The sequence below is a fragment of the Pseudophryne corroboree genome, chromosome 7 (assembly GCF_028390025.1).
Source record: "Pseudophryne corroboree isolate aPseCor3 chromosome 7, aPseCor3.hap2, whole genome shotgun sequence".
In the NCBI taxonomy this organism is placed as follows: domain Eukaryota; kingdom Metazoa; phylum Chordata; class Amphibia; order Anura; family Myobatrachidae; genus Pseudophryne; species Pseudophryne corroboree.
Genome location: NC_086450.1, coordinates 380,083,951 through 380,098,036, shown reverse-complemented (window position 1 = coordinate 380,098,036; position 14,086 = coordinate 380,083,951). Strand labels below are relative to the sequence as shown.

The 14,086-nt window shown below is 47.8% G+C and overlaps 1 protein-coding gene across 1 annotated transcript in view; it reads right to left on the bottom strand.

Moving 5' to 3' along the window:
* The window catches only part of UNKL (unk like zinc finger), a 221,997-nt gene that overhangs the window by 155,257 nt on the left and 52,654 nt on the right, over positions 1-14,086 (bottom strand). The window contains 2 exon segments of the mRNA XM_063934556.1: positions 4,115-4,232; positions 5,520-5,655. Of these exon segments, the coding sequence (XP_063790626.1) occupies positions 4,115-4,232; positions 5,520-5,655 (254 nt within the window).

Here is a 14,086-nt window from a genome sequence, read left to right as displayed (position 1 = left end):
CATCTCTTGAAGTTCCGGGTACCTAGTCCTTCTTGGCCAATTCGGAGCCACGAGAATAGTCCTTACTCCTCTCCTTCTTATGATTCCCAGTACCTTGGGTATGAGAGGCAGAGGAGGGAACACATATACTGACTGGTACACCCACGGTGTTACCAGAGCGTCCACAGCTATTGCCTGAGGGTCCCTTGACCTGGCGCAATATCTGTCTAGTTTTTTGTTGAGGCGGGACGCCATCATGTCCACCTTTGGTTTTTCCCAACGGTTCACAATCATGTGGAAGACTTCTGGGTGAAGTCCCCACTCCCCCGGGTGGAGGTCGTGTCTGCTGAGGAAGTCTGCTTCCCAGTTGTCCACTCCCGGAATGAACACTGCTGACAGTGCTATCACATGATTTTCCGCCCAGCGAAGAATCCTTGCAACTTCTGTCATTGCCCTCCTGCTTCTTGTGCCGCCCTGTCTGTTTACGTGGGCGACTGCCGTGATGTTGTCCGACTGGATCAGCACCGGCTGACCTTGAAGCAGAGGTCTTGCTAGGCTTAGAGCATTGTAGATGGCCCTTAGCTCCAGGATATTTATGTGAAGTGATGTCTCCAGGCTTGACCACAAGCCCTGGAAATTTTTTCCCTGTGTGACTGCTCCCCAGCCTCTCAGGCTGGCACCCGTTGTCACCAGGACCCAGTCCTGAATGCAGAATCTGCGGCCCTCTAGAAGATGAGCACTCTGCAACCACCACAGGAGAGACACCCTTGTCCTTGGTGCCAAGATTATCCGCTGATGCATCTGAAGATGCGACCCGGACCATTTGTCTAGCAGATCCCACTGGAAGGTTCTTGCGTGGAATCTGCCGAATGGGATTGCTTCGTAAGAAGCCACCATCTTTCCCAGGACCCTTGTGCATTGATGCACTGAGACTTGGCCTGGTTTTAGGAGATTTCTGACTAGTTCGGATAACTCCCTGGCTTTCTCCTCCGGGAGAAACACCTTTTTCTGGACTGTGTCCAGGATCATCCCTAGGAATAGAAGTCGTGTCGTCGGGATCAGCTGCGATTTTGGAATATTGAGAATCCAACCGTGCTGGCGCAGCACTATCTGAGATAGTGCTACTCCGACTTCCAACTGTTCCCTGGATCTTGCCCTTATCAGGAGATCGTCCAAGTAAGGGATAACTAAAACTCCCTTCCTTCGAAGGAGTATCATCATTTCGGCCATTACCTTGGTAAAGACCCGGGGTGCCGTGGACAATCCAAACGGCAGCGTCTGAAACTGATAGTGACAGTTCTGTACCACAAACCTGAGGTACCCTTGGTGAGAAGGGTAAATTGGGACATGTAGGTAAGCATCTTTGATGTCCAGAGACACCATATAGTCCCCTTCTTCCAGGTTTGCAATCACTGCTCTGAGTGACTCCATCTTGAATTTGAACCTTTGTATGTAAGTGTTCAAGGATTTTAGGTTTAAAATTGGTCTCACCGAGCCGTCCGGCTTCGGTACCACAAATAGCGTGGAATAGTACCCCTTTCCCTGTTGTAGGAGGGGTACCTTGATTATCACCTGCTGGGAATACAGCTTGTGAATGGCTTCCAATACTGCTTCCCTGTCTGAGGGAGACGTCGGTAAAGCAGACTTTAGAAAACGGCGAGGGGGAGACGTCTCGAATTCCAATTTGTACCCCTGGGACACCACCTGAAGGATCCAGGGGTCCACTTGCGAGTGGGCCCACTGCGCACTGAACTTCTGGAGACGGGCCCCCACCGTGCCTGAGTCCGCTTGTAAAGCCCCAGCGTCATGCTGAGGACTTTGCGGAGGCGGGAGAGGGCTTTTGTTCCTGGGAACTGGCTGTTTGTTGCAGCCTTTTTCCTCTCCCTCTGCCACGGGGCAGAAATGAGGCGCCTTTTGCCCGCTTGCCCTTATGGGGCCGAAAGGACTGCGCCTGATAATATGGCGTCTTCTTAGGTTGAGAAGCTACCTAGGGTAAAAATGTGGATTTTCCAGCCGTTGCCGTGGCTACCAGGTCTGATAGACCTACCCCAAATAACTCCTCCCCCTTATAAGGCAATACTTCCATGTGCCTTTTAGAATCCGCATCACCTGACCACTGCCGCGTCCATAAACCTCTTCTTGCAGAAATGGACAGCGCGCTAACTCTTGATGCCAGTCGGCAAATATCCCTCTGTGCATCACGCATATATATATATAAATGCATCCTTCAAATGCTCTATAGTCAATAATATACTGTCCCTATCTAGGGTATCAATATTTTCAGTCAGGGAATCCGACCACGCCAGGCCCGCACTGCACATCCAGGCTGAGGCGATTGTCAGGAGAGGGTAGTGCTACCTGTTTAGACAAGCGTGTGAGCGCTTTATCCACCCTAGGGGGTGTTTCCCAACGTGCCCTATCCTCTGGCGGGAAAGGGTACGATGCCAATAACCTTTTAGGAATTATCAGTTTTTTATCGGGGGAAACCCACGCCTCATCACACACTTCATTTAATTCCTCGGATACAGGAAAAACTACAGGCAGTTTTTTCTCACCAAACATAATACCCTTCTTAGTGGTACTTGTATTATCAGATATATGCAATACATTTTTCATTGCTTCAATCATGTAACGTGTGGCCCTAGTGGAAGTCACGTTTGTCTCCTCATCATCGACACTGGAGTCAGTATCCGTGTCTGTGTCTGCCATTTGAGGTAACGGGCGTTTTAAAGCCCCTGATGGCGTTTGAGACCCCTGGACAGGCACAAGCTGAGTAGCCGGCTGTCTCATGTCGTCAACGGTCTGTCGTAAGGAGCTGACACTGTCACGCAATTCCTTCCACAAGCTCATCCACTCAGGTGTCGACTCCCCAGGGGGTGACAACTGTATAATAGGCAATTGCTCCGCCTCCATCTCATTTTCCTCCTCAAACATGTCGACACAATCGTACCGACACACCGCACACACACAGGGAATGCTCTGATAGAGGACAGGACCCCACTAGCCCTTTGGGGAGACAGAGGGAGAGTATGCCAGCACACACCAGAGCGCTATATATATATATATATATATATATATATATATATATACATACACACATACAGGAATACCACTATAAAAAGTGTTTTTCCCTTTATAGCTGCTGTTAGTATAAACTACTGCGCCAATTTAGTGCCCCCCTCTCTTTTTTACCCTTTTCTGTAGTGCAGGACTGCAGGGGAGAGTCAGGGAGACGTCCTTCCAGCGGAGCTGTGATGGAAAATGGCGCCCGTGTGCTGAGGAGATAGGCTCCGCCCCCTTCTAGGCGGCCTTTTCTCCCGCTTTTTAGGTGAGTTCTGGCAGGGGTTAAAATACACCCATATAGCCCTGGGGGTTATATGTGGTGTATTTATGCCAGCCAAGGTGTTTTACATTGCTGCTCAGGGCGCTCCCCCCTAGCGCCCTGCACCCTCAGTGACCGGAGTGTGAAGTGTGCCTGAGTAACAATGGCGCACAGCTGCAGTGCTGTGCGCTACCTTGTTGAAGACTGATGTCTTCTGCCGCCGATTTTTCCGGACCTTTTCTTGCTTCTGACTCTGTAAGGGGGCCGGCGGCGCGGCTCCGGGACCGAGCTCCGAGGCTGGGCCTGTGTTCGGTCCCTCTGGAGCTAATGGTGTCCAGTAGCCTAAGAAGCCCAATCCACTCTGCACGCAGGTGAGTTCGCTTCTTCTCCCCTTAGTCCCTCGATGCAGTGAGCCTGTTGCCAGCAGGTCTCACTGAAAATAAAAAACCTAAAACTAAACTTTTCACTAAGAAGCTCAGGAGAGCCCCTAGTGTGCACCCTTCTCGGCCGGGCACAAAAATCTAACTGAGGCTTGGAGGAGGGTCATAGGGGGAGGAGCCAGTGCACACCAGGTAGTCCTAAATCTTTTACTTTTGTGCCCAGTCTCCTGCGGAGCCGCTATTCCCCATGGTCCTTACGGAGTTCCCAGCATCCACTAGGACGTCAGAGAAAATTAGTATATGCAATGCACACTAACAAAAGTTTATATCGTGACATATGACAAAATCCAAGCCACCGATTGTATAGGTTTTGGGATGATAAAGCCATAACATTAGCTGATGGCAGTGACAGGGCAAAGGGAAGGCAGCTCACCTCTGGATGGAACTGTTGCTCAGTGCGGGAATGGCAGTACTGGCAGCTGTCCCCACTGTCACACTTTGAAGGCTCTCCCCACTCATCTCCATGTTTTACACTTGGGCATGGTGTGGATCTGAGAACAGAATCAGATAGGTCAGCAATATTACACAGGATAACACACAAAAATAATTTACAAACAACCAAACTGCCTCAGGGTACACTGCCCCTTCAGAAGTGCCATTGTCAGCATCCAAAGGGTAAGGTTACGTTATAAGGAATGTTAATGTACTAATACTATTGTCAGATTACATCTTCATAACCAGTCACACTCTTTCTTCTTGTTTCAGCTATGCCTTTTTCCCACTAGATGGTAAGCGCTAACGAGCAGGGCCCTCCCTTCCCTTTGTTTTCACACCTGCATTTATTTTGTCTACCATGTAAGCCCCTTTTCTACGTGTGCACTGTGGTACCATACAAGGGTAAAGTTTAAACAAAAACCCCTTATCCATATAAGATGAAATCTCAAACATTCCAGATAATAGGTCGCGTGACATGGCCCCATACAAATACAATAAAATGGGGATAGGGATGGCCATCGACCATCGATAGCAAGGATACATTGACAGTTGCCCACCAATTGCAGATGGCTTTCCATCGATAGCGGAGATACAGATCGTTTCCCATCAGCAATGGAAGCAGCAGTCACTTTTTTTTTTTTTGTCACCAAATATTGCACTGCAGAGATACTTGTCTGTCAGGAACCATCGATGGTGTAAGAATAGTTTCATACCATCAATGGCGCAACTACCTAGGGCAGGGTAGGTGGGTGGGGAGTTAAGCACATATAAACATACATGTGAAGATGTGTGTGATATATGTGCAGGCATTGTATTTGGATAAGCAGCGGCACTGTATACCACAGCCGCTGTGCAGAACCCAGGACTCTGCATTAGGCTTCACTCTCCTAAACCCGCCCTCAGACTCCTGTGAAACTAGCCAATGAGAGTCTGGAGAGGGAAGCCTAATGCTGAGTCCCGGGTTCTGCATGGCGGCTGTGGTATACAACACCGCTGCCGATCTGGATACACCGATACACTGCCAGCACATATTATTACATACATCATCACATGTATGTTTATATGTGTTTAGCGGCTCCCCCGCTGCACTAGGTAGTCGGCGCTGCAGCTGCCACTGGTCATAAGCAATATCCAACATGTTGGTAATCCTTGATTCAAAGATTCAGACTCGAAAATGATCGGAATAGGAGAGTCTGGGATTTTTAACATGCTGTAATTTGCAGGTTCCCCAACATATCGCCATCTCCTTTGATCCGGACTATCACATGCCCCACAAAACATCTGTAACAAAATAGACACCAGGCACGCAAATATAGCACTATGCTCTGTAATAATCTGAGCACCTGTATTTGAATTTCCTCGGATTGCGCCTCCGGTCTCTGCTATTATGGTAATGTGGGCAGGCATATCCCTGGCGACAAAGTCTGGGTGGTTTAGTGCACTGCTCGGTTTTGTAGCTGGCTAGTACAAAATTTGTATCTGGGGGAGGAAATAAATAACACAATCATTACTTCATTTAAGCAACTTGCACAAACTGGATGTTTAAAAAATAAATAAAGTCATTGCTGGAGAGTGTTTTTTCAACTCATCAACATGGTTAAAGAATGATAGGAGAACTTGTGGTCAGAAGTACTTGTAATTTACTTCAGACACTAGCCCAGTTTTACTAGAGATTCAGCTCATAAAGACACTATAGTGAGGTAGGAGTAGTGCAGCTCCCACTGAATAAAAAAAGTTATACAGTGTTAATCCACCAGGTGGCAGAGTAAAACCCTGGCCAGCATCCACTAAAATGTCAGCTTCATGAAAGAGGAATGGCGTACTATAAACTCTAAGCTAGTCATTTACAATGTTTCCATTTTTTTGCACAGACATAAAGGAAAGGTTTGTTGAAACATGTCTTCATAAATGAAACAACACTTCTTAAATTGAGGATTGGTTTGAGCTTTCCATTGTTAAAGGGACCTGCAGTGCGAAGAAGAACCATTTGCATCACATACTGTAAGCAGCCCTCCTCTGCTGCTGCTGCACTATGCATATACAAGAAAGCAGCACAGGCAGTATAAAGTTCCACTTCCAGCTGTTCCCTCATGCACCTTCTCCCCTGCATACAGCAATGGCTTGGTTCTTCTCATCACAGCTCACGCAACTTCTTAAAATCAAACTGTTGTTGCAGAATTGCCTGTGTTGATAAATACCTGTGCTGATCGTTACCTTCGTTTCACTTACCCCTTTGCTGCCATTCTCTGATGTTAGCGCTCGTCATATTCCAACATCAATATCACTTGATTTTATTGTATTTTTTTTTTTTACGCAATAACCACACAAATTTTAACATTGTTTTTTTTTTTTTTTTTTGGGGGGGGGGGGGGGGAGGGGAGGAGGGAGTTTCAGAAGACTTTTTAGTTTCAGAAAAAGGAGAGTTACGGTAGACTTACCATTGTTAACGCTCTTTCTGCGAGGTACATTGGGTTCCACAGTGAAACATTGAGGTGCAGAGTGGATCTTCATCCAGAAGCACCAACAGGCTAAAGCTTTAGACTGTCCCAGGATGCATTGGAGCCTCCTCTATAACCCCGCCTCCAGGCAGTGTAAGCTCAGTTCCGTTAACCAGTCCAATGCAGGAGCAAGTAAGAGAGAGGGTAGATGTTAGTAACATAGAACCGCATTCTCACAAAAGGAGAAGGGACCAGCGGCTAATGCCATACAAAACCATAGAAGCTAGGTGTGTCAGGGTGGGTGCCCTGTGGAACCCAATATACCTCGCAGAAAGAGTTAACAACGGTAAGTCTACCATAACTCTCCTTTTCTGCAGCAGGTTACATTGGTTTCCATAGGGAAACATCAGGGATGTCCTAAAGAAGTTCCTCAAGGGAGGGGACGCGCCTTAGCGGGTATGAGAATCCAGCATCCAAAGGAAGCAGCCTGGGAGGCGGAAGTATCAAAGGCATAGAACCTAATGAACGTGTTCAGAGAGAACCACGTAGCCGCCTTGCACAATTGTTCTGCGGACGCGCCACGACGGGCCGCCCAAGAAGGTCCAACAGACCGAGTAGAATGGGCATTAATAGCAGCAGCAGGAGCTGGGAGACCAGCCAGCGCATAAGCTTGTGCAATCACCATTCTAATGCATCTGGACAAGATTTGCTTGTTCACATACCAGCCACGTTTGTGAAAACCAAACAAAAACGGAATCTGCCCTCCTGATAGAGGCAGTCCTCTCCACATATACGGAGAGCCCGTACCACATCCAAAGACCGTTTTTTTTAGGACAAATCAGAAGAGATAAAGTCCGGAACCCCAATCTCTTGGTTAAGGTGAAAAGATGACACCACCTTAGGTAAATAACCTGTGAGAGTTCTAAGAACTGCCCGGTCACATAGAATTATTAGAAAGGGTGGACGACAGGACAATGCGCCTAAGTCCGACACCCTTCTTGCAGAGGCAATAGCCAGTAAAAACAAGACCTTGGCCATAAGCCATTTAAGTTCCACTGTCTCAAAAGGTTCAAATGGAGACGCTTGCAGGGCATTCAGGACAACAGACAGACAGATTCCATAGAGCTACAGGAGGGACACAGGGAGGCTGAATCCGTAAGACACCCTGATGGAAAGTATGATCAGGTATAGACGCATTTTTTCTCTGAAACCATACAGACACGGCAGATATGTGAACCTTGAGGAAGGCCAGGCGATGGCCTAAATCCAGGCCTCTTTGCAGAAAAGCCAGAATTCTGGAAGTTCGGAATCTGTATGCATCATAACTCTAATCAGCACACCAGGTGAAGTATGAATTCCAGACACTGTAATGAATCCGAGTAGATGACGGTTTGCGGGCTTTTAACAGTTTGGATGACCGCCTCAGAGAATCCTTTGGCCCTCAGGAGGGATGCCTCAAGAGCCACGCCATCAAAGCCAGCCTGACCAGGTCTGGATAAAGACAAGGGCCCTGTACGAGGAGGTCTGGGCGCTGAGGAAGTAGAAGAGAGACGCTTTGTCGATAGACCCTGCAGGTCTGACAACCAATGCATCTGGGCAACACTGAAGCGACTAGAAGAAATCCTCCTCGTTTGAAATTCTGCAGGACCCTGGGCAGGAATGACACTGGAGGGAACACGTAGGGCAGCCGAAAGTTACATGGAATTGCCAGTGCATCCACGAACGCTGCTTGAGGATCCCTGGTCCTTGATCCGAAGACCGAAACCTTGTGATTGTGTCGGAACGCCATTAGGTCTACATTTGGAGGCCCCACTTGACCACTAGGAGTTGAAAGACTTCTAGCTGAAGACTCCACTCTCTGGCGTGCGCGTCATGGCGACTGAGGAAGTCCGCTTCCCAGTTTAGGATGCCCGGAATGAACACTGCCGATATTGCTGGCAGATGGCGTTCTGCCCAACAAAGGATTTTTGACACTCCCATCATGGCCATGTGGCTTCGAGTGCCGCCTTGATGGTTTATGTATGCCACCATAGTGACGTTGTCTGACCATACTTGAACCGGCTTGTTCTGTACCAGAGGCAGGGCGAGAGTCAATGCATTGAACACCGCCCGCAACTCCAGAAAGTTTTGTTGGGAGGAAAGACTCCTCCTTGGTCCAGCGACCCTGTTTAGAGTGTTACTCAAACACCGCACCCCATCCCCTCAGAGACTGGCGTCCGTTGACCCAGTCGGGGATCCAGAAGGGATGGCCCCTGCTTAATTGCTGGTCCTGTAGCCACCAGGTCAGCGACAGACGAACCTCCGGAGTCAAACTGATCATGCGAGATCTGATCCGATGAAGTAGGCTGTCCCATTTGGAAAGAATTAACCTCTGCAGAGGGCAAGAATGAAATTGAGCGTACCACGTCGAATGCCGACACCATCAGGCCAAGTACTTGTATCGCCGAGTGTATCGACACTCTGGGGCGACAAAAGAAGCATCTGATCCTGTCCTGAAGTCGCAGAACTTTTTCTGGAGACAGAAACAGTCATTGACTGTGTGTCCAGGAGTGCCCCCAGGTGTACCATGCCCTGAGCTGGGACCAGTGAGAATTTCTTCCAATTGATGAGCCACCCGTAGGCTTGTAGGAAGCTTACCGTCAGTTGTAGATGCTTGAGGAGGACATTGTGGGAGTTTACCAGAATAAGCAAGTCGTCCAAATACGGCAGGATCCTGACTCCCTGGTGACGGAGATGGGCCGTCATCACGGCCATGACCTTGGTGAAGATCCGAGGAGTCGTAGCCAGTCCAAATGGCAGAGCCTGGAACTGATAGTGGAGGTTGCCAATAGCAAACCGCAGATACTGCTGATGCGACATGGCAATAAGTATATGCAGGGATACCACATAGTCTCCGGGTTTCTTAGCCAGAATAATGGAGCACAGCGTTTCCATACGGAACTTGGACACTTTCACAAACTTGTTTAGTGATTTGAGGTTGAGTATAGGCCGGAAAGACCCATTAGGTTTCTGAACTAGAAACAGGGTTGAGTAGTAACCTCTACCTCTCTGAGCCAGAAGAACTGGCACTACCACTCCTGTATTCAGGAGAGAACTCACAACCTTTTGCAAAGCTTGCAACTTTAACGGATCCGAAGGGATAACAGTGGTCCAAAACTGGCAAGGGGGACGTCTCTTGAAGGAGACTGCGTACCCGTGAGAGACAACTTCTCGCACCCATACGTCTGAAGTGGTCATTAACCAGACCTGGGTGAATCGCAGAAGTTGGCCTCCCACCCTGGGGTCCCCCAGTGGGAGGCCTGCTCCATCATGCAGCAGGCTTGTCTTGTTTAAAAGCAGGCTGACGGGCCGCCCAGGACTGCTTTGCCTTGGGCTTAGCCGTTTCGGGAGCACAAGATTGTCTCGGGTATGTCTGACCTTTTGCTTTCTTTTGAGGCCAAAAGGAACAAAAAGTGGTACCTTTAGCCTTCTGTGCAGAAGGATTAGTATTTGGGACAAAGGCAGTCTTAACAGCAGCCAAATCAGAGACAATTTTATCCTCCCCAAACAAAATGTCCCCCTTAAAGGGGAGTATCTCCAAGGTCATTTTGGAGTCTAGGTCAACCTTCCATGACCTCAACCACAGAATACGGCAAACCAGAGCAGTCTTGGTTGCAAACAAACCCACCTCAGAGAACGCCTCCTGAATGTAATAGGCGGCGGCGGTAATGTGAGATATCTGGCATTGTCAGATATATCCTCGGGCAGCTCTTCCTCTAATGCCTGAACGCATGCTTCAAATCCTTTTGCAGCCCAAAAGGCCGCAATAGTGGTTCACTGTACAGCACCTGTAAGCGAGTAAATAGATTTCAGGCATCCCACCACACACTTATCTGTCAGTTCCTTCAGTGAAGCGACAGTGATGACAAGCAGAGTGGACGACACCACTTGGCAAGTGACATGAGAATACACTGGCGGTGATTTTTTCCACTTTCTACATAACTCAGCAGGGACAGGATAGCGAGCAAAGGCCCATTTAGACATAGGGAATTTCTTCCCTGGATTAGACCAGGGCTCCTGCCTGATGTCCACCAAATGGTCAGAATTGAGTAACAGATATTTAACCACCTTCTTCCGTTTAAACATATCTGTTTTCTTAGCCACAGTAGTGGAATCCTCATCATCAGTGATTTCTAGGATTTGCTTAATAGATACCACTAGGGCAGGGACATCAGTTTACAATGGAGAATCTTCATCAGAAACACCTGGTTCAGTTTCTGACAGGACAGTATGCTCCGCTCCTCTTCAGATGAAACATCTGAGAGATTTGTGGATTGTGGAGCAGAAACAGCGCGCTTAGATGATCCAGAGACACTAGAGTGACCTAGAGTAGATTTTGTCTGACCAAGGAATGCTTTAATTGCTGCAACTGGTTAGACAAATTTTCCACCCAAGGCGGATTGACCATAGGGACAATTTGTGGCTGTAATGGCACAGGTGGACCCATAGAGGGCGTAAGGCATCCCAACAGAGTAGTAAGTAGGTTTGTGAACACAGCCCAGGGTGGCTTCTGATTGGTTACAGTAGCTGCGGACTGACTGGGAGTTGTAGGATACATAGTACACAGACCATCATACACAGCTTCCCCCTCCGGTAAATCTTTGGCACATACTCTGCATGATGCAGGAGCATCCACAGACTTCCTTCCCTTCTTGTTAGACATTGTACACAAATGCAACAACAGCACAAATTAGTACTATAAAGCCAGACAGAGTACAATACCTGCAAATAAATCCGTTAGTATGTGAGCGAATAAATCCGGTATTATGTAGTACACAGTAGAATATATATATATATATATATATATATATATATATATATATATATATATATATATATATATATATATATATATATATATATATATATAAAACCCTGACTCACCTAGTCCCTTAGGGTACAGAATATAGTGATAGATATATCTGGGAAACACTGAAAGTGAAACCACGCAGCAGATACAGGCACACACAGTCACAGGCAATGCAGACAATTACGGATGGTGTAATGGTTAGCATTACTGCCTCACAGCACTAAGGTCATGGGTTTGATTCCCACCATGGCTCTGTGTGGAGTTTGTATATTCTCCCCGCACTTGCGTGGGTTTCCTCCGGGTACTCCGGTTTCCTCCCACAATCTAAAAATATACTGGTAGGTTAATTGGATCCCAACAAAAAAGAAATTAACCCTAGTGTGAATGTGTGTGCGTGTACATGTGGTAGGGAATATAGAGTGTAAGCTCCATTGGGGCAGGGACTGATGTGAATGGCCAAATAGTCTCTCTGTAAAGCGCTGCAGAATATGTGTGCACTATATAAATAACTGGTAATTAATAAATAATTATTATGACAATAAACTGCACTGGACTAGTATATGTACAGATATATATATATATCTCTCAGATATAAAAGGCGGCACTCACAGACTTGACTTGTGCAAAACAAACTTTTAGTGCAAAAACTGCAGGTTACAGCATCAACGTTTCAGGGCACGTAGCCCCTTCATCAGGATAACCTTAGGCCCAGAAGCATTAGGTCGACATACATTGGGTCGACCACTGAAGGTCAAAATGCATTAGGTCGACATGCAAAAAGGTCAACATGAGTTTTTAACAATTTCTTTCATTTTTGGACCTTTTTCATACTTAACGACCCACGTGGACTAGAATTGGGAACGGTAATCTTGACCGAAGCATGGCGAGCGAAGAGAACCATGGGAGGGGACGCGGTGCACTAATTGGGGTTCCACGTCACTTTTCAAAGGAAACAACACCAAAAACAGTCAAAAAACTAATGCCGACCTTTATCCATGTCAACCTAATGACCACGTCAACCTTAAGTGGTCGATCCAATGTATGTCGACCTAATGCATGTCAAACTAATGAACCACACCCAAGGGAGAGTGTGAGGCAGCTCCAGGGGTGGAAAATCTGCAGAAGAGGTCGCCCTGGGCTGGGGAGAGGCTATAGATCAAGCGCCAGCTCCCCTATGCTGGACTTCCACACCAGGTACTAGCGAGCCTTATTAAATGGGGCGTTAGTACACCCGACCTGTGCTCTATTGCCCTGGTGGTCTAGTGGGATCCCTGCTCGGTGAACGTGTCCACGCTAGTGCCGCGACTCGTCTCCCTATGTCACAGACGGAATGCTATTTAATGGTGGGTCACGCCTGGGGGACCCTCTTAACTCCTCCCCGTATCAGCCACGCGAACCAGGAGAGCGACTGCGACCGAGTGCCTAAAGCCGGAGCGTCTCCGCCACAAGTACCCAGGAACAAGCGGCGGGAGTATGCGACGCCGCTTGGGAGGTGATGGAGCTGCAGCGCTGAAGTGCCACCATGACATACCGCGCTGACAGCCCATTTTTTAAGACATTTTCTGTCAGAAAAAGCTTTTTCAGGGCTGCCCAGTCAAGCTCACCTGTTAAGTGACCTACTGCTGCAGACACCAACTGAAACTGAGCTTACAGTGCCTGGAGGCGGGGTTATAGAGGAGGCCCCAATGCATCCTGGGACAGCCTAAAGCTTTAGTCTGTTGGTGCCTCTGGTTCAAGTTCCACTCTACACCCCAATGTTTCCCTGTGGAAACCAATGTAACCTGCTGCTGAAATACTATTATTTTTTCTTTTACTTATTCTAAAACGTCAAGAATAAGATTTTAAACCTACCGGTAAATCTATTTCTCCTAGTCCGTAGAGGATGCTGGGGACTCCGCTGGGGTATAGTTGGGCTCCGCAGGAGACATGGGCACCTAAAAGAACTTTTCCTATGGGTGTGCACTGGCTCCTCCCTCTATGTCCCTCCTCCAGACCTCAGTTAGAGAACTGTGCCCAGAGGAGATGGACAATACGAGGGCAGGATTTTATAAATCCAAGGGCAAAATTTCTACCAGCCCACACCAATCATACCATGTAACCCGGAACATACATAACCAGTTAACAGTATGAACAATCAACAGTAGCGGTCCAAGACCGATTCCAACTGTAACATAACCCTTATGTAAACAACAACTATATACAAGTCTTGCAGAGTTTCCGCACTGGGGACGGGCGCCCAGCATCCTCTACAGACTAGGAGAAATAGATTTACCGGAAGGTTTAAAATCTTATTTTCTCTTACGTCCTAGAGGATGCTGGGGACTCCGTAAGGACCATGGGGTTTATACCAAAGCTCCCAAATCGGGTGGGAGAGTGCGTATGACTCTGCAGCACAGACTGAGCAAATGCTAGGTCCTCATCAGCCAGGGTATCAAACTTGTAGAATTTAGCAAAAGTGTTTGACCCCGACCAAGTTGCTGCTCGGCAAAGCTGTAATGCCGAGACGCCCCGGGCAGCCACCAAAGAAGAGCCCACCTTCCTAGTGGAATGGGCCTTAACCGAATGCGGTAACGGCAATCTAGCCGTAGAATGAGCCTGCTGAATCGCGTTACAGATCCAGCGA